Source organism: Canis lupus, chromosome 1 (assembly GCF_048164855.1).
Source record: "Canis lupus baileyi chromosome 1, mCanLup2.hap1, whole genome shotgun sequence".
In the NCBI taxonomy this organism is placed as follows: Eukaryota; Metazoa; Chordata; class Mammalia; order Carnivora; family Canidae; genus Canis; species Canis lupus.
The window spans coordinates 121,467,304-121,493,560 of record NC_132838.1 but is presented as its reverse complement, the minus strand read 5'-3'; the positions used below and the strand labels follow the sequence as shown (position 1 = coordinate 121,493,560).

At 53.1% G+C, this 26,257-nt stretch overlaps 1 protein-coding gene across 11 annotated transcripts in view; it reads left to right on the top strand.

The window, feature by feature from the left end:
• Positions 1-23,816, top strand: part of ZNF536 (zinc finger protein 536) — a 430,505-nt gene extending 406,689 nt beyond the window's left edge. For 9 of the 11 annotated variants that reach the window (XM_072782920.1, XM_072782891.1, XM_072782900.1 and 6 more), the window contains one exon: positions 20,834-23,816. In XM_072782920.1, coding sequence (XP_072639021.1) covers positions 20,834-21,078 — 245 coding nt within the window. In that variant the 3' untranslated portion in view covers positions 21,079-23,816. The remainder of the gene's footprint in view (positions 1-20,833) is intronic. The other 2 variants (XR_012010084.1, XM_072782949.1) reach the window with 2 other exon arrangements.
• The last annotated feature ends 2,441 nt before the right edge of the window (positions 23,817-26,257 follow it).

Here is a 26,257-nt window from a genome sequence, read left to right as displayed (position 1 = left end):
ATTTATTATTTTATTATTTATTTATTTATTTATTTATTTATTTATTTATTTATTTATTGGAAGAGCGTAACAATCTGTTTATGGCTGCCAGGAAAAGTGAAGGCGACAAAACAACCGTGCCTGGGCGTAAAATTCATTCTGAGGATTAAGACGCCCAGAAACACATAGGTTAAAGATTGCAGGGCGGCGGCCGGGCCCCTTTAGCCCCCCTCTACGGCCCTGGCCTGGTCCGCACAGGCAGGCTCCTTGCAGGTGCCTGGAGAACCAACCGCTGGCTTCGGGATCAGTGGCTCACGTGCCCCGGATTGCGGCTTCCTATCAGCCCAGGCCTAGATTTTTGGATTTTATTTATTTCATTTTTACGTGTGTTTTGAGTCCTGGCTTTGGCAAAAGTGTATGCTCGAGGACTCTTTGTTCTGAGTATCAAGGGACTTTTTAAAATGTCAGCGGGGTTTGGGCGGCGGTGTCTAATAAACCTCCTTAGGGCCTGAGATGCGCCGTCTCCAAATGTTCATCAGCGGCATCACTCACCGAGTTACGCACATCCATCACGTTTTGAGAGTATTTTATGGAATATTCTTACCACAGCGTGTGGATGCATATTGACAATTGTTGGCACTTTTATATATTCCACGATACACATTTATCTGTTACGGATCCATAATACCAAATGTGTAGTAAAAAGCTATATCAAAAGGCAGTTATCCCGCGTGCATAAAACGCTCTCACTCGGTCGCTTTAATTTTCTTACTGCAGCTTCTGAAACCCACACTTCATCCTGATGGACTTCAATATTTCATTTAAGTAAAGGATGTGCCTGAGAGGGGGCGACGGTGTTTCCGAGGCAGCTCCGGTTCCTGCGGGGGGAAGCCTTGCGCCGGGGCCGGGGTCAGCGCGTGAGCCCCCGGCGCACAGCCCGGGCCGCCCACCCCTTGCTCCCTCCGCGGGACACGGTGGGTGCCCAGGACGGGTTGGAGAGAGGGCAGGCGGCGGCTTTGGGGACCCGGCCTCTGCCGAGTACAGGTGGCTGGCCTTCACGGCGGGACCTTGACACTCTCTCTGGGCAGGGCGCTAGCATCGGCCCCTTTGACAGATGCACAAACTGAGGCTCCAGAGGGACGCCGGGGGGGGCTTGCCCAAGGCCTTGAGGCTGCTAAGTGTTCAAGTTAGGGCCGCCTGCCTCCAAAACCTGAGCTCTTCTTGGACCCTTGCACCTGTCTCTGTGTGTTCGGAGTGACTTTGGGCTCTAGCTGAAAGCTCAGTAGCATCCTGTTGATTTTAAGATTCAAGGAGATGGTGATCCATGTCCAACACCTGACACATCGTAAGGGCCGAAGTGCTGAAAACAGGCACGCGTGTGCATGTGCGTGTGCGTGTGTGAGAGAGAGGGGTTGGCGAAGTGAGAGAGAAAAACAGAAACCGTTTCCTCGGGGGCGTAAGGCGGGGGCTTCCTCATTTCTTCTTTCCTTTCCCAGTTTTCCAAACCGTTTCGGGAGGGGAGGGAGTTGGGACGCACAGTCTTTCGGGTAAGCTTCGGATTGGTTGTGGTTATTGGGATAATGCCACTGTCAGATAGCAAATGGAAATCCAGAGAGTCCCTCTAAAAAGGAGGACAGCCGGGGCCGGCAGGAACCCGGCCCGTCTGGCCTCCTGTGACTCCCCGGGACCGCGTCCCCGTATGTGTCGCGTGGCCTGACGGGTGCCGGAGCTCTCAGCGTGTGGGGGAGAAGGACACGACAGCAATACGGGCGAGAAGGAAAAGGAAGGGGGGAAATAGGCACACGTGCTCGTTCCTCGGGGCTGCAAGGAGCAGAGTCTGGTTTTGTTGCTGGATATACCAGGAAGTGAAAAATCTCAACGTGGCTTGTCGTTTGGCATCATGTATTTTAAAAAATAAAATAAACATCTGGTTGTTTGAATGCAAGTGAGACTCCCCTCCTTGCTTCCCCGCCCCCCCTAATTTCAGCCAAGCTGTGTGTGTAAACACAGTCTTAATTGATATCAGGTTAGGGGAGTCTGGAAAACAAGCTGCAATTCAGAACACGGGGATGGACCCGGGCCTCTCCAGAAATCCCACAACTGGAGCTTCCTGGCCGACCACCTACTGTGTGCAGGGCTTTGTCGGACTCGCTGGGAGCAAACGGCAGCCACACAGGGCCTCCGTGTTGGGGGGACCCGGGGATGTGGATGGGGCCCAGGGCAGGGCCGGGTGGGCCCCAGAGGGAGGGGAACGGGCCGGCTGGAGCCGGCAGGGGGCTCCAGGGAGGAGCCACCCAGAAAGGGACTAGAACCTGGATAATTAAGCGCTGCGATGAATTTGGTGATGAGGCCTGATTTAGTTCCCATTCAGCTCCAGCCTCCCTCTCCGTAGAACGACGCGTCTATTTTGAGACTCAGGGAAGAAATGCTTCAATTTGCAAAGTAAATGTTTGTTTGGTTGTTTATTAATAATCATGTAAAGTAATCCATTGGATTCTTCGGCACCGCAGGGCTGCCTCTCGGGCCTCATCCTTGAAGGCAGGATCCTGGGGGCTGGGACGGGGGCGGGGGTCTTCGGTGGGAAAGAGAGTTAGGCGTCTGGAGCGTGACCACCGGGTTTCAAACACCAGCTGCCCCACGTCCCGCTTCAGCACCCGCCGACGCCGGCCACTGTCGTGCCCCTGGGTGCCCCCAGTTCCGTTTCGGGAGCACCCGACTCCCGGCGAGGGCTCGGGGTGGGGTGGGGAGACGCGATGCTGAGGCCCCGGCTCGGAACCAGAGGTCCCAGGCCTCAAACAAAGGGGTGAGGAATGTCTGATTAAAAACACCACCACCACCAACACTAACTATATGTATTTATATGATACATATGTCGTAGTTGGTCCTTTCTCCCCCCTTCTATTTTAGTAAAATCCTTTGAGAAGGAATTTTGTGGCACGACTGAGAAGATACCGGCTCATTATCATGAGTCGTTTACGGCCCGGGGTCAGCAGGGAAGGCAAAGGAGCATGTTTCTAGGGGAGTGGAAGACTGGAGGTGCGGAGGGACACCCGCTGGCGTGTCGACCCGAAGCCTCCTGAACAAAATCAGGAATATCTTCCAAAAGCGAACCCACCAGCCGACCAGCCTGCTGAATGGACGTTGTTCAGGATCTCTGTGCTCAGGAGTCCGCACCCGCCTCCCCCTCCCCTCCCCGGCCCTCCCCCTCCTCAGACACATGTGAAAGGAGACAGACTTTGCATCCGGGCCAGTTGTCCCGAAATGTCCCTAAATGTCCCAGAATGGCCCCGGAGTGGGCAGCGGGGGGCCGAGGGGGAAACCCTCGCCCGGATCCCAGGCTACGTGTACCAGGAAGATCCTGATAGTAAAAATCTACGTGTCGCCGAGACATTCCTCAACTGTTAGCAATCAGTTTGGGGGGGGGGCGGGGACAAGGGGGGGACCAGGGGGGTGGGAAATACCAGGAGACATCAAAGAGGGTCTCCCTCCCAGCCCCTGCCCCGTTTCGAGGCTCCGTAATTTGGGAAGGTTGCGCGCTAAATAATTTGTGAGCCTCCAAACACGCAGGTTATTGTTTGTGGACAGATGGTGTATCGCGTTTTATCGCTTTTCCTTCTGTGGGTCCTCATATGTGGGACTGATGTGCATCGTGAAGTCTTTGTCTCCTTCTAAAATCTCTAATCTGAAACAGGCAATCAAGCACAGAGGCAGGGCTTCAGAAGGCATAATCAGAGTTTTAAAAGCAAAGGGGAGGCGGGGTGTGCGCGCGCGTGTGTGTGTTGGGGGGGTCGGGTGAGGGTGGGGAGCCAGAAACCCAACTGCAGTCAGGAGGCAGATGTGTTTGCAGAGAATGCGAGAGGTTATTAGGGTTTTTAAAAGTGGACACACGTAAGGGATCCCGGAGCGCGGGGCGGGAGGGACCGCCGGGCGGTGGCTGCGGGCACCCGGGCACGTCCCGGCGTCCCATCCGCGCCCCCCACCCCGGGCCTGGAGCCCCCCCCCGCAGCCCCGGGCGCGCCCCCACCCCGCCCCGGGAGCCGGGGGCCTTTGTCTCGGCGGGCGGCCCCGGCTCGGCCCGGCAGGCCCCACGCTGCAGCGGTGGCCGCCCTTAAGAGTTAAATCATGTTGATCTACAGGAAGGAAATGGAATAGACGAACTCACTCCTCTTTTCTTCCTACGGATTTTTCTTTTTTATTCTGAAGATAGAATTACTGTTTGTAAGCATCTGAAAGTCATTAGAGACCTTGCAGTCTGTCAGGTGCCGACGCAAGGAACTGCTGAAACCAAACGGGGGCCTGCACGGAGGGCTGGGAATTTGTCATGTGCTGATGAGCAGTTATAATAATATATGAGCAAATCACAAGCATTCTGCAAATTAATCAAATTTTTTCCCCCCTTCTCCCTTGTCTCTGGGAGAGTGGCTTTGCAGGCAGACGTAGGTGAAGCAGTTTTACTCACAGATGGTCGCTCTGGCATCAGATGGAATTTATATAACAGTAATTCTGATTTTCTGCCAAAGTAGCAGTGAACACACCAGGGAGATTGTAGAAGGCGAGTCATGTGGTTTTGCTGAGGTTGTTGTGGGAAGTTTAAGGGGGGAAATCTCAAATTTTCCTCTTTGCCTTTACTGTTTTTGCCTGAAGGGCCAGAAACGGAGCGCCACTCTGCCATGGGCGAAAGCCGTCACATCTTGCCTTGTGACTCGTCTGAAAGTGCTTCGCAGCTGTCGGCGCTGCTGGCGGGGACACAGCCGCAGAGCCCCAGGACTCCCGATGCTCGCCGGCGCCTTCCGAGACCGCGGGGTGGGGGTGGGGGTGGGGGGGCAGGTTCACTAGGTGGTGGCCCCCCTGGGCGCGCTCGCCTCCCCCAGCCCTCCCCACCCCCCCACCCCGGGCACCGCGAGACCTACCAGGGGCTTTTCTTTTCGAGTGTTTTATTAAACGAAGAGTCTAACAACGCTCACTTTAATTACACACGGGCTCCGGGTATAATTCCTCTGGATTTATTCAAGTAGTTGAAAACGATGGAGCTGGTGATAACAATGATCATCTCGGTTTAGCGGCTCAGAACCCTGGGAGCGTGCTGGTGTGTAAGTGCGTGTGCGTGTGCGTGTGTGCGGCGCGGGTGGGCCCCGGGGTGCCCCCTCCCTCCCCCTCCACGAGGCCTCCTCCCGGGCTCGGACACCCCTCGCCCCCACCCGGCCCCAAGCAGGCCGTCTCCCTTGGGAGAGCCGCCTGCCCCCCGCGGGGAGGAGGAGGTGCCCGGGGGGGCGCTCGGAGGGCCACGCGTGGAGGGGCCGGGGCCCGCCACCAGGTGCCTCCTCCCCGTGGAGGGAGGATGACAGCAAGATGGCGTGGACCCTGCATTATGCAACACAGTCCTGCTGCTGGGGGCTTTTTCTTTTTCTCCTTCTTCTCTCTCTCCTCTCTTTCTTCTTTTTTTTTTTTTTTCCCTTTTCCTAATGTAAAGCCCTGCCCATTTGTTTTGGTTTACGTGACTACAGAGAAATAAGTGGATTAGACAGAAACTTTAGCATGCTTCATTGCAGCTGGGTGCCGACATCTGTCATTCCTTAGCCATATTCTGGATCATGCCAGCAAGAAAAAGCAAAGTCTGACACCTTTGATTTTCGAGAGAGAGCCTTTTATAGGGGGGAGAGGAGAGAAGAAAGGAGTAGCGTTTCCTTTGTGACTTCATAGGAAGAGCCACCTCTCTCCTGCGCTGCTTTGTGTATTTTATTTTATTTGGTGTTTGGCATGTGACAACCTCCGTGGCACTCCGAGGGCGCCGAACGCCGGGAACTTTCTGCTCCCGTCTCTCCTTACTTTGCAATTGTCTATTGTTCACGCCACCGATTTGTAGCATTGGGCGTGATAAAAAGGAGCTGTTTAGGATATACCCGGCGCGCCCATCCCGATGGATGGTAGATGCCGTGGGTACGCATCGCGGGCGCCTGATTCCTTTATGAGAAGAGAGAGGGGTGTGATTCTCTCTCACGCGTAAACTCACATTAATACGATGCAAGGGCCCCCAAATTGCAGGGGTGTCCCCGCTGCGCTCTCCTGGGTGGCATTTCCCGCCCTCCAGGTGAGCCCAAACCACAGGACCGCCCTCCCCACCCGCACCAGCACCACCCAGAAAGGCACTGATGTCTCTATGAGGACGTGGCCCAGGTAACCCGGGACGCGGGCCTTCCAGGGCCGGACGTCTGCTGCCGTTGCGGGGCTGGCGATGATGCTTTGGGAGGGACGCCGCCTCCCCCCTCGTCTTTGCCAGCACGGCCCAGCCCACAGCACCCCCTTGGCACACGCCGGGCGTACAGCATTGGCCCCCCTCCCATACTCCGATTGTACAATAAAGCAGAAACTACAATTAAGCTCGGATGTGTTGGTTCTAAGCGACACAATGGAAAACAGGAAACGACGGGAGCAGCGGAGACCACCCACTTGTGTGTTCCGCTGGGCATGTGAGGGAATGCGGCTCATCGGCCCCACGGAGCCATGGGGGGACCTCGCCCTGCACCCCCCAGCCCCCCCCAGCCAGAGAAGTGAGGCACTGGGAGTGCTGGGTGCCAGCAGGACAGGACCAAGCGGACCCCGAGGACTGTGAGGCCCACGCGGCCGGAGGCAGATGATGCCGGGAGTGACGCGGGCTCAGGAGCAAACCGGGCCCAGCTCGGGGGTTGCCCGGCTGCCTCCGGCTGGATCTTGCCGGAACTTCTGGCTTTTCAGGATGCACCGGACATCCGTGTTTTTACATGAAAGCTCTTTGTTTTCCCCTCTGAGGGATAAAAAAAACAAATACGTGCGCGCTGCCAGCCTGGGGCCTCCGAGGGGTAACGCGTGTCCGTGCAGGGTGGCGTGGTCTCCGCGGAGCTGCCCACCTGGGCTCAGTCGGGCGGGGGAGGTGGTGGTGACCTTGCAGCATCACACAGGAAGTGGAAATGGCACTGCTGGGGACCCGGGGAGAGCTGGGCTCAGGGAGCTGGGATTGTCGGGGCGACGGAGCTCCCCCGCAGGCGACACGGGAAAATGCACAGCCACCCAGTGACCCAAAGTGCACCCAACCTGCAGGGCCCTCCTGTGCCCTCGCTGAGCCAGCGGCGTGGGGAGGCCCACCCGGGCGTCTGCGGGGCTCTGAGCACTTAGGTTTTGCAGGGGAGGAGAACCGCAGGGCAGGCCGGGGCTTCCCGGTGCGGCCCCGGTGCAGGGGGGAGTCCCGGGGGGTGACCGGTCAGGAGGGCTGCTCCCACCAGAACGGACAAGGGGCAGGTGCAGGGGAGCAGGTGGGGTGTGCGCCCCTCAGGACCACACCCTGGGCCAAGCCTGTTCAAGATCAGGGCTGTGCAGGCTGCCAGCGTGTCCCTGGGCCCCCAGCAAAGGCACAGGGGTCACCCACCAAGGCAGGCGCCCCTGTTCTGTGCAGAACCGCAGGAGTGTCCCATCCCCACCCTCCCAGCCCACGCCACGGGAGGCCGTGCGTGGACAGCGTCTGGTGAACCCAATTAAGTGCCTAATTGCGTGGAGTCTTGACAAGTGGGGCTGTGCCGGCGGGGTCCTGGGAAAGGCTTCGAGAAGGGGTTTTGGGGGGGTCTGGTTGGAGGGAATCTGGGGGGCTGCATGGGCAGATAGATACCCAGTGGGGACGGCCGTGGGATTAGGTGATCTGGAAAGCCAAGCTAAGGAGCAAGACAGGAGCCACTGAAGGTGGGGGTGGGGTGCAGTGGGGGACGTGGGGACACGCGTACAGACAGGGGGTGGAGACCCGACGGCAGGTATGTGATGCACCTGCTGCCCTTCTGTCTTTCCGGTGTCCTTGTTGTGGGCCGAGAGTCCTCGCTGTTGTTCTGGGTGGGCTGTGGGTGCCAGAGGTGGGCCACGCGGTCACTGCTCCTGCTCAGCTACTTGGGTCACTACCGTCCGTCTCGTTGGCACTGGGACTTCAGGGAGCTGCACGTAGCCCGGTGCGCCGAAGGCAGGAAGGTGCGGAGAGGAAGGGTGTGATGGGAGGCGAAGCTTAGGAGCCCTCCCACCTTTGCCGGCTCTTGAGTACCACCTTAGGAGGGTCACTTAAGATTGTATTTAAAACTTAAAAAAAAAAGAAGCACCTGGGGGCTCCGCAGTGGAGCATCTGCCTTGGGCTCAGGGCGTGACCCCGGGGTCCTGGATCGAGTCCCGGGTCGGGCTCCCTGCATGGAGCCTGCTTCTCCCTCTGCCTGTGTCTCTGCCTCTCTCTCTGGGTCTCTCATGAATAAATAAAGTCTTTAAAAATAAATAAATAAAACTTTAAAAAACCCTCTAGCCTTATTTCAGCGATAATATCCAACTTTGGCTAGTTTTTCCCCTGAGGCTGTTCACCTACACAGTGGTCAGCTCGGTTCCACGGAAAAGCGCCTGCAGGGGTGCTGTGTTCCAACCCCTGCACCCGCGTCCCCTTCCCTGGAGATGCGGGGACAGAAGGGGGTGGGAGGGGGGCTGAGGTTTGCTGTGTGACCCGGGGCAAGCCGCCCAGCCCCTCCATTCCTGGCTCCCGCCTCACACTTGGGGAGCAGCGTCCTCTCTCTATGGTGTCCTGTCGCCTCTTCCAGGGTGCGATCACTCACCCGGAGACAAACCCCGGGCGTTGTTAGAGTCTTATTATATTACACTCTAAAAAATCTCCAAAAAAGGGCAAGTGAGTTCATCGACCCTTTGAAAGTCATTTAATGATAAACATAAATGCTTTCGTGAAATCCGGGGAATGATTGAAGATCCCTGATCAATAGTTGCCTGCGCATCGGGCTGTGTGTCCCGCCCACCCGGGAGGGCGGCTGGGGGTGCTGGGCTGAGCGCAGGGGTACAGGGTTGGGGGGGGACGAATCAACAGGGCTTAAGGCAACATCTGCACGCAGGGCCAGAGCTGGGCATGGAGCGGCTGGGAGGGAGCACGGGGAGGCCCGGGGGGAGGACGCTCCTGAGTCTCCCGCTGGCGTGGGGGCAGGTGGGGTGGGCACAGCCCCTGGCAGCCCCTGCACCTCCCCTGGAACCCAGCCTCACTCGCTGAGCCGCCCCGTTAACTGAACGTGGGTCTGACGCTGCAGGGAGGCGGCAAGACGGGCTGTGGCCCGACTGCTCTGGGGCTTCGCGGCCCTCCTGGGGCCTGGGCGTCCTCAGGTGGCGGGCAGGGGCAGGAAACCTGGACCCTCAGCGTTGTCGCTGGAATGGCGATTCTGATTCCAGGCCCAGCCGGGGCTTCGGTTCTTAAGCCCCACCTTGGGGGTGGACCTGCCTCACGTGGTTTTCAGCATTTCACGGGCTCCCCCTCGTCGAAGCCTCCCGCCAGCGCTCTCGCAGGGCTTGGGTCTGCCCATTTCACAGGTGGCAAAAGTGAGACCTGGGAAGGCTAAATAACTGGTCCAAGAGCAGGAAACTCCAGAGACAGATAAGGATTGAACCGGGGCTTCGGACTGGAGCCTTCCCCCACCCCCTGCCCTGACTGTGCCCGAGCAGGACGGGGAGCTCGTGTTCCAGCCCTGCCTGCGCCCCACACCCCACCGCCCGCCCGAGTGCTCCGGTGCCCCACCGCCTCCCCTAGGACGGAGTTCGGTGTCCCTCTCAGCTCTGGCCGGCTCCTGATCTGAGCGCTACGCTGTCACTGGCCACTGGAAACCAACCAACTGCACCTTCAAAGAAACTTAAAAAAAAATTTTTTTTTTTGTAAATTTTAACAAAGATTTAGGATCACGAACATTTTGCATATATGGTGCAGAGACGTCTCCATGTCTTCATTGTACTCATCTTCCATTGGCAGGTTACGTTTGCTACAATGAAGGACCCAATATTGATACACTATTATTAAGTAAAGTTCATATTTTATTCAGATTTTTTCTTTTTATCTTTTTTTTTTTTTTTTTACCTGACATCCTTTTCCTGGTCCAGGATCCCATCCAGGACAGCACTTTACATTTAGTCGTCGCGTGTCCCGAGGTGCATCTTGGCGGTGACACCTTGCAGGCTTTCTCCTGGTTTCTGATGACCCTGACAGTTCTGGGGACTATTTTGCAGCAGGTCCCTCATTTGGGATTTCTCATGGCGAGACTTGGGTTCTGGGGCTCTGGGGGGAAGACCACGGCGGTGACTCGGCTTCCTGTGGGGCCGAATCAAGGCCCTGCTGTCACTCCGACCGTGGTGGCCTGGCCGGGCTGTGGCAGCAGGTGCCTGTCCTGGGCGGCGGGTGTTTCCTCCTTCCCACACCGCGCTCTTCCCGTTCCCTTCCTGGGAAGGACGTCACCATGCGGTGCACACGAAGGAGCCGGAGATCTTTCCCTCTTTCCCGCCTCCCAGGAGGGAGATTGACACAAAGCCTTGGACCGCGTGGAGCATCGGCCTCCCCTTCTCCGTCTACTTAGTGACTCAGCCCTTCCCTTATGTTCATATGATTTGTGGATGCTTGTTGATACTTTGGGTTATAACCCGACCCTGTATCGTTCGCTTTGTTGCCAAAACCGTTCCAGGTCTGGCCATCGCGGCCTCTTTCACTTGGCTCTGGGATACTTTGACGCGCCCCCATCATTGCCGGGCGTTTTGAACAAGTCCTTTCTTCCTGGTCAAAGACACCCCAGGGCCAGCTTGTATATTTCCTGGGCCGGCCCTAGAATCAGCCATTATTTTTAGATTTTTTATTTTTATTTTTTTAGATTCTATATATTTATTCATGAGAGACACAGAAAGAGAGAGAGAGAGAGGCAGAGACACAGGCAGAGGGAGAAACAGGCTCCATGCAGAGTCTGATGCAGGACTCGAACTCAGGACCCCGGGGTCACGCCCTGGGCCGAAGGCAGACGCTCCACCGCGGAGCCACTAGGTGCCTCCAAATCAGCCATTTCTACAAGCAGCCTTGGTTCCTTTTGTTGAGAATCGTACAAAACCTCAAGTCTGGCCCCTACACGTGTTGTTGCCCCCGGGATGTCACGGACAGGCCAAGGAGACAGGAGTGCGTGTGCCAACCCCTGCATAGACTCACATCCGTGTTACTCATAACATTGAACTAAACACGAGTTCACGCTGGCGGACGTCTCCACTCCGTTACCACATGGATCCAAATCCGCTTTTAAAACGGCGAGATAGCTTTTCGGTAGCGTTTTAAATCAAAACCGAAATCACAGGGAATTTGAAACCCAAAATTATTTATACTGGGGATATTCCAACGTGTGTTTTAGCATCTTTGATTAGATGGATGAATATATATATATTTTTTTTTTGAAAACTGAAAACATAAATTATGCACCTGATTAGAACCATTCTTGCCTATTTGGAATTAGGGAAATTAAATATGTGTGTGTGTGTGTGTTTGTAACGTGTGCAAGTGAGAAAGTAGCTCTTTCTGCTGGCGCAGTGTGTGTCCGTGCTGTGTGCCCATCCCGTTGCCTCTGCTGAGCCTGTGAACCTGGGAGGACGGCCAGGGTCCTGGGCAGGAGCGCGGCCGGTTGGCAGCCTCAGGGTTAGCCCTGGACCCTCGGAGGGCGCGGCGGGGCCCTGGAGGCCTGCCCCCCGGAGGGCGTGCTGGTGCCCCCATGCCTGGAATCCCCCCGGGTCTGCAGGCCCACTTGGGGGGGGCACATTTCTAACATACACAGCTGGCTCTGGGGCGGGGGGGGGGGCGCTTTCTTAACCACCAGTGGGCATCTCGCAAATATCCTTAGCTTCCAGGGATGCAAAGTTCTCCGCAGTTGGGGTGCGATAGGAGGGCCGGTGCTGCTCAGGGTCCCTCCAGGTACCCCTCTAGGGTGGTGCTTTCCAGGCCTCCCGGCCCTGTGCATGGGGGGCAGCCTCTGCGGGCTCCACGTCTCCAGCTGGTCCCTTCTAGGAAACGGTGCCATAAACCGTGGCCCTGGGAGACCCTCCTGGGGTCTTAGAAACGATCCCGCGCTCCAAGACAGATACTGCAGGAAGGAAAACGGGAGTGTCTCCAGGTGAGTCTGCCGCAGGCTGCTGCAGGCCGCGTTGTCAGGCTGCATGTGGGGCGCATCTCGAAGTCCTGGCAGCAGCGTTCCTCTTCGTCTACCCACATGCCATTTATTTCCATGTCCCCCTTTATTTAGGTGAACAAGCAAAGGCCCCGTGTGATGGGCCTGGAAGGCTTGCCCCAGCCTGGGGGGTGGCCGGGCAGGCTGAACCCACAGGGCCTTGCCCGCGTCTCCGTGTCTGCGGGGGACCAGGGACCCCACCCCTCCCGCGTGCACATGTGACCCCTTGGGACCCTCTTCCTTGTGCTGAGCACCTGCCGTGGCCCTGGGGAGATCGCCTCTGTCCATTCTCGGGCGTCCTTGCTCCAGCGTCCAGCACTGGGCCTCTGTCACCTTGCGTAGATGCTGCCTCCGCCCAACAGCACACACGTCTTTCCACAAGAACATTCTTCCTTTCCCAGGACTTCTCAGGGCCTGTGCTCTCCTCATGAGCTCTCGGCCTCTCCCGCCTCCCGTGGAGAGGGTGTCCCCCCGCTGCAAGCCCCGAAGGCAGCCTCAAGCCTGTGGCCAGCCACTCAGCGTGTATTGGGTGGGCATCACATCGGGCGTGTGGGACAGACGCCCTTCCCATCCCTGAACGTCCTGTGTGACTCCCACAGCCATCTGCTCGGGGGGAGTGCATGCAGTGGGTGCTCACTGTGTGCTCGTGGAAGTCGGCCGGGTTCCAGGAGTCGTGTGATGGAAGCTTGGGGTCCTGTGGCTTGATGGCAGCCACGTGTGCAATGCCTGGCCGTGGTGGGTGTCTCGGGGCTACGGTGGGCCAGTTGTCCCTGAGGGGTGTGGCATGCGGCATGTGCAAGATCACAGGCACGTGCACAGGCACACGCACACCCGCTGTAATGCCCGGCGTTCCTGGACTCCCTCCTGGAGCTTCCTGGGTCGTGATCGGAGATAGCCCCGTGTGGAGAATCTTCCGGCAGGTGATTGGCGGTGGGGTGGGGGTGGGTGGGCAACAGCGGGGAGCACAGGTGAGCATCCCTAGGGTTGCCTGGCCAGAGCCCAGCCAGCTGCGTATTCCCGCCTTTGGAAAATCACTTACCCTCCCCGAGCCTGGTTTTCTTATCTGTAAAATGGGAAGACTTCTCTCCAGCTCATCTCCCTGCCGGCGCTTCCTGTGAGTGGGCCCCAGGAGCCGTCCCAAGACCCAACGCCCCCCAAGGTCAGCCACCGGCTCCCCCCACCCCCATCCGCCCTCCCGCAGCCGGAGAGAAAGCGTCAGTTTGGAAAGTCTGGGAGCTCGGCAGATGCAGCCCCTGCGCTGCCCACAAGTGTGGAGCTGTAATTAATGGATGGTCCCCCAAGGGGACGCATTTTCCTCTCCCCCTTAGGTACAGAGAAAGAGCAGATATTTCCATCGTAGCAAGTAAGAAAAATATCTCGTTTCCCCACTTTTGTTATAAACAATGTACGACTTGCTTTCTCCTTACTCCTCTTGACCCTCCACACTGTATACATATTTATATATTATTCATAGTGGATTAAAAATGAATGTGCTCTTTACCACGGCTCTACGGCGCAGTGACAATACAAATTAACGTATGATGTACTTACTTTTCACATGGCAGTGATGGGAAGTGTTGATGGTCTCAAAGTGAGAGGTAGAGAGAGGGGAGCGCCGTGGGGTGGGCAGTGGGGGGCACCCATCTGGCCGCACGGCAGGGCCCAGGGCCCCAGCTGCAGACAGGGATGGGGATCGGGGCTCCTCTCCCTCGGCTGTGCTGCTGCAGAGCTGGAAGGGCCTCCCCACTTCCCTTCTCCCGTGGAAGGACCCCCTGGGGAGCCTGGCCCTGTCGACCTCCCTCACTGGGCTTCCCCTCCATCACCACAACCTGCTCCCGGACCCCTGCACAAATCCCAGGCTTCCTGTCCCTGCGTCTGGGGTCAGGCCTGTCCCTCTGTCTGGTGGAGCGCTTCTCTCCTCTCCCTTCTCCTGGCTGCCTCTTTCATTCTTTCTTTCTACCATCCCTCCATCCATCCATCCATCCCTCCAACCATCTATCTATCCATTCATCCATCCACCCATCCATCCGTCTGTCCATCCATCCATCCGTCCATCCATCCACCCATCCATCCATCCATCCATCCTTCCATCCATCCCTCCATCCATCTGTCCATCCATCCATCCATCCATCCATCCATCCATCCTTCCATCCATCCCTCCATCCATCTGTCCATCCATCCATCCATCCATCCATCCATCCATCCATCCATCCTTCCATCCATCCCTCCATCCATCTGTCCATCCTTCCATCCATCCCTCCATCCATCCATCTATCCATTTATCCATCTACCCATCCATTTGTCCATCCAGCCAGCCACCCATCCACCCATCCATCCATCTGTCCACCCATCCATCTGTCTACCCATCCGTCCATCCATCCATCCATCCATCCATCCATCCATCCATCCGCCCGCCCATCCGTCTGTCCATCCATGCATCCATCCACCCGTCTGTCCATCCACCCATCCATCCATTCATCCACCCATAGTTCCTTTGCTTACAAAACACTTGATGGTTATCTGTGATGCACCAAGCACTGTGCTACGTGGTAAGAAAGGGCAATAATCAAAAAACCCAAAAGGCACAACCACATGGCCCCTGCACCGTGGAGCCGACCGTCTAGTGGAGCAGAGAGACGTAAGTGTTGACTTGCTCAGCTCCTCTTGTTGGGAGCTCTGCCGCAGACGCGTGTGCTCTGTTGGCCCTCCCCACCGTCACGGCGAGTCTGCGGTCATTGGGCCTCCTCGAGGCAGAGGCAGGCGTGCTAAGGCCACACTACAGTAATCAGATGAAGTAGGGGCAGAGAGCACTCCAGATTAGAGGACAAGAAAGGCTGGAGCAAAGGTCCCGTGGCAGGAAAGAGGAGGGAGCATTTGGAGAACAGAGAGAGTCCTGTATGCTGAAGGCGGCAAACTCGGGGGCGGGGGAGGAGGGGAGGATTTGAGGGTGAAGAACATGGAAGGAGCTCTAGGGGCTCACCTTCGTCTGGGTTGAGCCCTGAGGACCCCCCCTCCCCGCCATCGCCGCTCCTCAGTCACCACCGACATGGCCTCAGGGCGGTGGCTCTGCTCTAGGCCTCGGCTCCACCGGATCCCCCGGCCCGGGGTCTGACCCAAAGCCCGTCCTAACCTCCACTTGCTGAGCTTCATCCGAGCGAAACGCAGCTGTGAGAAACTTGTTCCCTTGGACCTTGCAGGTCTTCCCGTTTCCCAAAGCTCCCACTCGAGGGCCAATGCCCTGAGGACAGACAATCCCTGAAGCTTCCTGAAGACCCCCTGAGGCACATAGCACACAAAATAGTGGGTGGGAGACCCTGTGGGACGACAGCAGGGGCAACAGTAAGCGTGACAGTGACACCCCGCTGGCGTTTACACAGGTCGGGGGCTTTACGGACTCAGGGCCTTGTTCCACGCGATCCTCAGAGCGTCCTGGGGGTACCAGCAGTCCCCCTTGCCCTCGCCTCCGTGGTCGCGGCCTAGGAACACCCCCTGCCTCACGAAGGCCAGACGCAGAGGAATCTCCAGTCTGGAGTAAGTAGCCTCAGCTTCGAGCCCCAGCTCATGGCCAGACTCGCGCTGGCTGGCGTGTGGGCACCTGAGGGCAAAGCCCACAGGCCGAGCCAGGGAGCTCCTTGTCTGCACATTCGGCCAAGGCCACCGTGGAGGGCGGTGCTTCTCCGTGGTTTGACCTGGACGGAGGCCGCAGCTAACGGGGAAGCTCATTCTGTCTTAGAGACATTAGCATCTTCCCAGCCACCTGCAGACCCAGGTGCAGCGCCAACTCTCTCTCCAGGCAACCCGAGTGGCACGGCTGGTTTTCATCTCCCTCAGAAGGGAGGGATGGCAGTTTGCAGAGTTCAAAGCTCCCCAAGGGGTGTCCCTGTCACCCTGAGGGCTGTGCCTGCTGCTCCTCTGGGATTGGGGTGACCTGTCTCCATCCAGAGGTCGGATTGCCCCCAGGCCGCACCTCCATCCAGCCCGCGGATGTCCGTGGGCCCCTCCTCCTGCTTCTACCTGCAGATGGATCTGCTCTTGGTCCCAGACATTTGAACAGCACAGTGAACTGTTCCTGGGAGCTCTCAGGTTTGGGGTTTGTTCTGAAAAGCCCTTGCTCGTGGTCTCTAACTCAACGCTAACAGACCTCGACATCGCTGCCTTAGTCCCAGGGCCCAGGGGCTTCGAGGGTGCGGACAGCAGATAGCGCAGAGAAATTTGAACCCCTCCATCCAGGTTTAGCTGGACTCAGAGAGGTAGCGAGTTTCCAGAGTGCTTTTGCTTAACGACAGCTTTCTGTTTGGGAGTAAGTGTTCCCATCACCAAAGAACAGACCTTTCCCTTAAATCTGACCCCGGGGAGAACATACTGCCTTCTTCTGGACCTTTCAGCAAGCCATTCCGAAGGGGGCGAAGGGTGTGTGGGTGCCGTTGCGGGGGGGTATGTGTGTCCTATTAGCAGACGTTGCAATCACGGTTCTTGTAAAGATGTCAGAGAATTAGGGTGTCTCCGTACTTTAAATCGAGTGGAAATCAGTTTTAGATTCAAACTGCCCAGATTCACTGTCTCTTGACTTGCTCCTCTGTGCAATGGGGCTGATATCAGTCCTTGACAAAGCTGACTCAACAATGAAGATGACATACAGAAATATATGTGGAGCCCTCCGGGGGAGCTCCAGGTACCGCCACCATTACCCACAATGCTTCGATCTACAAGGAATACTGCAGGGTCAGGATTTATTACGATTCCGATATTGCGCGGACTTCCCTCTACGAACGTACACACGCAGGGGGGTCTGCACATTTACATGTAGGCTTCCATCTCACCCAAGTCAAAATGCAAACTAATTCAACGCTCATGGTTTGATCACTGACGCAGCCAAGCGTGCCTGGATTATAGGACATCTTTGACTCTACCGAGACGGAGAGACTCCGAGAGAGCCACAGGTTAAAATCGCGATTAATATTTTAAAATCGGTTGGTGGGAAAAATCTACTTGGTGCTTCTATGCCCAGTTGGCCGTTCCAAAAAAAAAAAAAAAAAGGCTTTTATTGTGAAGAAAGGTGATATTTGAGGTTCTCCGCTTGGCTTGCCAACATGCATGCCGCATGGCACCCTTGGTGGTCCAACTGGAGACACGGTGGCTTCCAGAGGTGGTGACATAGATGTCACACGGAGACGTATTATTTGTGAGAATAGAAAATATAATAAACAGCCTTGACAGACGGGCAGAAACGGTGGAGGAAGAGAAGAACCTTTCTGAATTCTGGGGACCTGAGATAGATTTTTTTTTTTTTTAATTCATGAGAGACACAGGCAGAGGGAGAAGCAGGCTCCATGTAGGGAGCCTGATGTGGGACTCGATCCCAGGACCCCAGGATCACGCCCTGAGCCAAAGGCAGATGCTCAACAGCTGAGCCCCCCGGGGGTCCCTGGATTTATCCAACAAGATCCCAGTTTGGTCATTTTGCTGTGGTAGACTGTGGTAGGCTCTTTGGATCACAGTACCAAGAGTCTTGGTTTTATTTATTTATTTTTAAATTTTTATGTCTTTATTATTCAGAGTTCTTGACTCCGGAGACTCATCAGACCGTGGCGATTGTCTCCGTCGGGGACTTACTGTCATATGATATGTAATATGCAACGGGCATAAGCGTAACACGCAATATGACACGAAAATTGGTGAGCTGGCTCCGGCGTTATAGGTGAGCCACGGTGATTGGCAGAGTGAGCGGCCACCGAGCTGCCCGTGGTCGCAACCCAGAACATGTAGTCTGTTCCTGAGAAACATTTCTTGGGCTTCCTGAGAACGGGTGTCTCAGTCCTTCTCAGGTTCTTTGCATGACCTCCAGTTCGTTCACATGCCTGTAGCTGTAGATTTGGGCTGTCTCATCTCCTGCTCAAGAGCTGCTCCTGCAGAGAACCCCGAATCCTCCCTCACCGGGCTCAGAGCTAGTAAGTAGTTCAGTGTCCACAGGGGTGACAACTTCTCGAGTTGGGTAGTTGAGTCTTGGGATCCGCTTGAAACTCGCTGATTCCCAGTGTAGCACTGACTTAGATTCAGGGTTATGGTGGAGAGAATGTTTTTTTTCTGTCCTACTGCCACCGACTGGCACCCAGATTCTTCCCTTTTATCTATGCCCTGACTCCAATGTGATGAAGAATCGGGCCACTTACATTCCTTGTGAAAACTCCTACACCCACATTAGAAATACGAGTCTCAGTTCTCCTTCCCCACCAGCCCAGGGCCTTCCTTGTCATCTTTGGGATGGTGGGGCTGGGTAGCAGGGAGGCAGGAGGGGAATGACACTGGTGAATCTTTCTCTCACTTGACCATCAAGGCCAGGCCCCTCCTGCTGCCTGGTGGTGCCCTTCCCGCCGTGGTAGGCTATTGCACGAGGGCCAACAGCAAGTGTACTTTTCTTGGGTTTCATTTACTCTTCACGCCAAAGTCCACAGGTTTGCAAATTGGCTTTCGGCAAAGTGGGAAAGTTGATCAAACTGAGCCTTGTGTTAGAGGCAACAATAGAAACAAAAGACGCCGAAACTCCATCCAAAAGTTTATAATACCTTCAAAAACAGGCAAGGTGAGGGAGTAAGATAATGATTCAGTTCCACAAACACTTCCTGCCTGCTTGCTCTGTGCCAGGTAGCGGGCTTGGCACCAATGATACTAAGATGGCTATGCTTCCTGCCAGGAACCCACAGCCAATCAAGGGGATCGATACGCAGCGGCCCCCAAAAGCGGCATCCCAGTTGGGCAGAACCTGGAAAGAGGAGAGAGGAGGAAGTGGTTATTTCAGGGCGAGGGACATACAGCAAGGGCACGGAGACCCTGCAGAATGAAGCCCTTTTTGCAGAGACCACCAGTGGTCTGGTTTGATGTGGACAAAGCGTGGAGGCTCCAGAGGAGACCGGAGAGGAGGTGGCTCGGACGAGACTCGAAGGTCCCGATTTCTTCAGGGGGGTGGGTGGCCATCAAAGACTTGAGGCAAGGAAACCGCAGCTGAGCTCCTGCTGTCGGAGCCCATCCTGGTCTTGCTGGGGAGGCTGGACTGGAGGTGGGACACCTAGAAGCACAAAGTCCTCCTGCAGGCTTCCGTGTTCATAGTCTAGACAGGAGTTGGGACCTACTGGACCATCCTCTGTCTGAAGGGGGATGGGAAAGAGAAAGCTTCAGTAGGTGGGAGAGACCCGTCCTGCAGACCAGTTGGCTGGGAGGGGAAATGGAGAGGGCTAACTCTCGGAACCCGCTAGGAAGGAGGGAAGAAACAAGCACTGTGTGCAATGTGAAGTGAAAGTGAGCTTCAGCTCCAAACGTCTGGTTGGCCTCCAGTTTCTCAGGAGCGAGACGGTCTGGCTAAGTAGATACACAGGCCTTCTGCTCTTACTGCTCTAGAAAAAAGTGCTGAATATGCTGTTTGGATGTTTCCTGGTGTAAACGGTTGGGCCCATGTATTTACTTGTTTATTTTTCTGAGCAAATGAAACCCAGCCCTGGGCCTTGACCTCTCTGGGTGCTGGGTGGGACAGTACTCATGAGCTTCCTAGGAACGGCATGTCAACAGCTTCCGCACATCGGGGGGGGGGGGAATGCAATTGTTCTATTATAACTTCCCAAAACCAGATGCTTTCCTGGTTCCTCAAGGCGGCAGAAATGTGTGCATGTCTTCTGTGCAGCAGAACAGAAAAACCAAGCATGGAGGACTATGTGGATTTCCACAAGAATCCATCTTCTGTTCCGATGTAGCACGTTTCCAGAAAAAAAAAAAAAAAGAAAAAGTTGATTTCAAGGGTGACGATTCAAAAATCTAACTTCTTTAAAACTATCCGGGCCTGGGTTATTTGGATATTTTGCTTCCCACCAGGTATCTTCTTCTGGCCCCCCCTTAAAACGCTGAGGCTCTGCAAATGCCACCAGCTTAGCACTTCCAGCTCCACCCCAGGGCGAGGCTTGGGGCACACCCTTCTCTCAGCCCCCTGCCTCCTCATGCTCCTCGTGCTCACGCTCCCTTGCTGGTCCATAAAGAGTTGATGGGGGGATAAGAAAGGGAAGTGGCTTAGTGCCGAGACCTGAGTCAGAATCTCAGCGGGAGGGATTTACGGCTTTTCTCATGTGTAGAAATGGGATCAGCAAAGCACAGTCCGGGGGCCAAATCCTCCTCCTCCTTTTTTTTTTTTTTTTTAGCTTTATTTTTTTTAAATAAATTAATTTTTTATTGGTGTTCAATTTACCAACATACAGAATAACACCCAGTGCTCAAATCCTCCTCCTATCTGTTTTCGTACAGGCTGGGCGCTGAAAGTGGTTTCTACATTTTAAATGGTTGAAAACCAACCAAACAAACAAGGGATAATAACTATTTCACCTCTGAGGAATATCAGACGAAATTCAAATTTCAGCGTCGAGAATCAGTTTTGAATTTCATCCATAAAACGCTGGAAGTGTATTTCCCCTCTTGCCCTATAGTGGTGCCTGCGCAGTATCTTCGGCTTTGTGTCTTGGCCTGCAAAGCCTAAGGTACGGGCCGAGGCTTTATAGAAAAAGAATCGAGGCGTTGCCAACATTGCCTCCTGTCATTTGGGAAAGTCGGGATTAAAATTCCCCCTGGGATGGACAGATCTTAGAAACTCGAGCTGTTATTCGTCGGCAACCTCTGGTTTCGCCAAGTAGCTTACTGCTTGTCCAAATGGATCCACGGGCCGCGTTTCTGTCCTTCGCTGATCCGATTTTTTGCGTAGTAAGCGCAGGTGTCACAGTAGCGATGCTGGCGGTGATGGTGCTGGCGTCCTCGGAGCCGCGGGGCCGGGGAGGGAGCGAGCGGCAGAGCTGACCGGCCGTTCTTTGTGTCCACAGGTCACAGGCCGTTTCAATGCCGATACTGCCCCTACAGTGCCTCTCAGAAGGGGAACCTGAAGACCCACGTCCTCTGCGTCCATCGTATGCCTTTTGACAACAGCCAGTATCCCGACCGCAGGTTCAAGCGCTCCAGAGTCGACTCGGAGGCTTCTGGGAATTTCGAAGACCCCACAGCTGTCAAGGCGGGTTGCTCAGCGGAGCTAACAGAAGAGGGCTGCAAAGCCCAGGAGGAGCGTAACTGAGCAAACTGACCTGTATATTGCAATATTATTTTACACAGTTTTAAGATTATGCATCTGGTAAAAGAGTTTGCTAACTGCATTCCAAGGGGAAAAACAAACAAAAAATCGTGTACAACTCCCCCACTAGTGTATAGAACATTTAAAAAAAAATTTAAAAAGATATCTATATATATATATTAAAAAAAAAAAAACACAAAAAACCCACAAAAACAAATCCCCAGCCCTTGAAAATGGCTGCTAAACTGTTACCCGGCAACAAGTACTTCCAAACGATGCAGGTGGAAGAGAAGTGATTTCCGGAAGGCTTGGTGTCCTCCAAGCTTGAGCAAGCTGGGGACCCTTCCAACTCTTAAGTCGTCTTTGTCCCCCGATCATGCTCTTAACTGAAAAATGATACCATCTAAATGATTTAGTGTTGCCTTGAAGATGGAGGGGCTGTGTTTTCATTGTTGAAAACACCTCTATAATCTGCCACCAGCTGCTGCCATCTGCCCCCCACCCTAATGAGATGTGCTGCGAGGCAGCGGCGGTGCCAGTCAGGCTGGAGCGGTCACTGCAGAGAAAATCAATCCACATAGTGTCCCAACTGCACTCGCGGAGAAATCCTAGCCCGCCGCCCGCGCCAGGGCCGCCCGGCGCTGCAGAGGATTGCCATCTTACACGTGCATTTTTAAAAAACACACAGCCAAACGAATCAATGGCCAGGAATGATCTGCAGACAAATGCCCATTGCAGGTTTGATGAGTAATTCCTTTTTTTTTTTTTTTTTAAGATCAAATTGCAGGATTGAGGGAAAGGCTTTTTTTTCTTTTTTTTTTTCTTTTTTTTTTCTCTCGGTTGTCTTTTTGTGTGTGTGTGGATGAAAAAGAAGTTGCTGATAAAAAAATAAATAAGTAAATTAGGGGTCCATGATATGAAATGCTGTTTAGGAAAACTAGCCAACCCTATCCACAGAAGGTGCTGGTGAGAAGTGGAAATTCACGTAATAATAGGAAGATTGTTTTTTATTATGATTTTTTAAGATTTTACTTGAATGAAGGCTGCTCCGGTCCTTATGATCAGCTTCCTTTCATGTGTTAGCTTTTCTAAGTATCACAGACACGAAGAAGGATTTTCTTCTCCGACAAGCTCTTAGGAAATAGCTTGTATTAAAAATCCGAATCTAAACATCCTGCTCTCTATTGCTAATGAAGAAAACTGTTTGAGTTAAAATGTCTGTTTTTGTAAAACAAATGTGTTCTATATTTTTGTAGATTTTAGATTTTTTTACTGATTGGATACTCCAAATTTCTTGAGTTCTGCACCACCCAGAGGGAGATTTTGAGGGCCAATGATGAAACACTTAACTCATTAAAAAAAAAAAAAATATTGTAAGAAGACTGGTGAAGGGTTTATTCTTGAATCTGCTAGAATGGTGTGTAAGTTCAGCCTCTTAACATACTTCCTTTGAGTGACACGAAATTGGTGCTGTTGCTTGTGACGGTGGAGAAGTATCGAAGTATTAATTTCTTCTAAAACGAAATCATTCAGACTTAAAAAAAAAAAACTAAAAAAAAAAAAAAAACAGTCGATATTTCCTTGCAGGCTGGGAGCACAGAATAAAACCCCAGGGCCTTAAAAACTTCAGCTCTGCCTACAGCAGTTTACAAAAATTCTAAACTGCAATCAATGTAAATAAAATGCTTAGCGCTATCCTGAGACCAGAAGGGATCTCAGGCTAATAAGGGATCCGGTTTGCATACGCTGTCCAGAGGGTGTCACCCACCCAAGGTTTCAGTGCGAATGAGGTCGCTGTGCAACGTGGACCCATCTGGCATAGAGCAAGCCGCTTTCTCGTTTTTCTAGAATAGTTCTCACTGCCTTACTTAAATCGAGTTGATAAACTTAATGCAACTGTTTCTATGATCCTAGAGGAAGGACTGAAATGTTACTGAAAACTTTCTGACTGTAGTGAGCTTTAGGATTTTAACTGCACTACTGTGTTTGGTGACTGTGCCAGTCGCTTGCTTTCCGTGTGTTTGCCCCGCCTTTGGTATCTTAGCAGAGAAAAATATATAAAAAAAAAAAAAAAGAAGAAAAGAAGAAAAAAAAAGTAAAAAGAGAAAAAAAAAAACAAGAGGAAAAAAAAGTGGAAAAAAAAAAAAAAAACGAGAGCCACATTCCATTTCTAGCACTTTGGGAGCTCTTTTGGTATTCTTTTGTGTCTTCTGAGCATCGTCAGATGCGACAGGCAATAATTCTGTTTGTGACACTGGGAACATCCCCTCTTCTTTGTGGCGTGCGTGTTGATCCCATTTTGTCCAGTGCTACCGTCCTTATTTCCCCCTCTGACACAAGCCTTCTTTCCAGAACATTTGTAACTTGTAATACAAACAAGTGACAGCCGCAGTGATGCAGTGTCAGTTTCTGAATGTCACCAGGTCCTCATATCTAAACATGTCAAGTTTTTTCCCTGTAACTTCTGTAGTCTGTGATGCTGGTCATAATACTGTCTACATTCCTACACAAAGAAAAAAAAATCTATCTTGGAGGAAATCTGAGATCAATAGAGTAGAGGATTTTGTTGCTATGCTTGTAACAAGTAGAAAACTTTGTATTTAAAGTTTATTCTTGGTCATTATTTATTATTATAATACATCAGTTGACAGAACTTTATTCTGGTATAGAAAGTATTAAAAGTTGTTTTTTCAGCAATGACTGTTTTCTTTCTGCTGTTAGAATAAAATGTCTTTGAAGCAGTCCCGTTTTATCCAGTGTTTTACGCAATAAAACCTCTACCTCTGGAAAAAAAAAATATCTTTTCCTATTCACTTATGTTTCTCAGGAAGGGTAAAACTTTTTTTTTCTTTTTTTTGGAGCTTCATCGGGCTTTGGTAAGACTCGGTTGAACCCCACTCATTAAAAAAGGCTGTGTTCTGGGGGGAAGGTCCCCACAGCTTTGTAGTTTCTCAACCCATGTGAGCGCGGACGGGAGTGTGTGCACACACCCACCCACGTGCACGTGCGCACTATGCTTCTTCCAAGGCTTGCAGCCATCGGCTTCAGGAAGGTCAAACCTATGGAACTATGTGTGCCCTTCCGATGACAGCAGCGATAGAAGACACTGAAAACATTGGGATCTATTTTTCCCCTTTACTGGTAGAAAGTTGTTTAAAAAAAAAAATCATCAAGTGCAAGAAGTCTTTGATGGAGGATAATCTGGATTCTCCCTTTAGGAGAAAAGGGAAAGAGCAGAGAACAATAAAGTCTCTGGTATCAGGGCTACTGATAAAGCGGCCCTCGGACGTTGACTTGAGAGGGTTGGAAGTCTCTTCTCCACACTTAATGTGCAGAGTTGCTTTTTGATTTTCTTTTTAATTGTTGTTGCTGTTGGTTTGGTTTCAAAACCAAGCTTGCACGGTGCCACCTGCAGCTCTGGGGTGCCGAGGGCCCAGGGAAATGTGGCCAAAAGGAAAAGCATCCACCCACGTTGTATAGGGATTTGTAAACCCTCATGTTTCTTTCAGGATGCCAGGCTCCTGCTGTCTCTGGATGGGAGCAGGCGACTGGCATGGAATTTTGAGCAGTCCTGACTTTCTGTTGTTAACCGACAGCAAAGGTGAGTCCTGAGGTTACAGTGAAAGGTCAGGAAGTGACCGCGTCGGGGCCGGGGAAGGTTGGCTGAGGGGTTATGACTCCACACACACGACGGGTCCCAAACCGAGATGCCTCCGGGGACCAGGCGAGAGACCCCAGCGGCGAGAAGAGGAGAGTAGGAACGGGGCGGTCCCCAGGGGTGGAGGGTGGACCTTCTGCACCTGCTTCTCATCACCACGAGGAATGTGGCATCGGGGCACCTGAGGTTTTCCAGAAATTTCGTACTTTTTTTTAAAGATTTTATTTATTTATTCATGAGAGGCACAGAGAGAGAGAGAGAGAGAGGCAGAGACACAGGCAGAGGGAGAAGCAGGCTCCCTGCAGGGAGCCCAATGCAGGACTCGATCCCAGGACCCCGGGGTCACACCCTGGGCAGAAGGCAGATGCTAAACCACTGAGCCACCCGGGCATCCCCAAGTTTTGTACTTTCATACGAAAGTATGAAGTTTCCCGATTTTTACATATTCGTTCAAGGTGTGTTTTCGAAACTCGAGTGATAAATAGATGAACAACAACAAAAAAAGTGGTTTATCCATAGAATGGAATATTATTCTGCTATTAAGGAGGAACCGGACACCAGTAGACGCTAAATCATGAACGAACTTCGAAAACACGGTCGAGTGAAAGAAGCCAGTTATGCAAGAACATGTACTATATGATCCTGCTTATAGGAAAGGTCTAGAATGTCCAGGGTAGGCGTAAGGGCAGGCTGCAGGGTTGGGGAAGGGGAGAATGGGGGAGTGACTGCTCACAGGTTCAAGGTTTCTTTTTGGAGCGATAAAAATGTTCTAAAATTAGGTGGTAATGGCGGTTGCCCAAGTCTGAATGTTCTAAAACCCACGGAATTGGACTCTTTTCAAAGGAAATAATTGGACTCTTTAAAGGGCAATAATTCTGTTTATTATTATTTACCTTTAAAAGGGTAAGCTTTATGGGTTTTTGAATCATATCCCAATAAGGCTCTTATAAAATAAAGATAAAACTGGAAGAAGACCTTTCTCAGAAGCATCGACACGTGGAGATATTTCCATCACAATGTCTTCAGCTCTCCGCAATCGCAGGCGATGGTCAGATTAGCACATTGTAGACCACGACAAAATGGGGGGTGCACAGACTTAAATTTGAACCCTGGCCACACTAACTTATTGGCTGCTTGATCTTGAGCGACGAACCTGCCCTGAGTTCCTTGGTCCTATCTGTAAAATGATGAAATTATTAGACGCAGTGAGGTGGGGAAGATCACAGGTGGGTTTTGTAAATTTGCATGCGATTCCTAAATTGCACTATTGTGCTGTGATAAGTTGTGGATGAATTTGGGATCGATTTCACCCCCAGAAGACACTACGTTAAGCCCCCACGTTGGGGGAAAGGCTCCCTGGAGGTCAGGATCCCTCCACACCCACGTCCTTCAGACAAGACGGTCCTGCACAAACGTCTTAAGCTCTTTGTTTTCTAATTTCCTCAATGAAAAAACAAACAGTATTTGCAACTTTCTTGCCACCTTCAGAGTTTTGGGGAGCAGCCGGGAGAGCGTGGGGGGCAG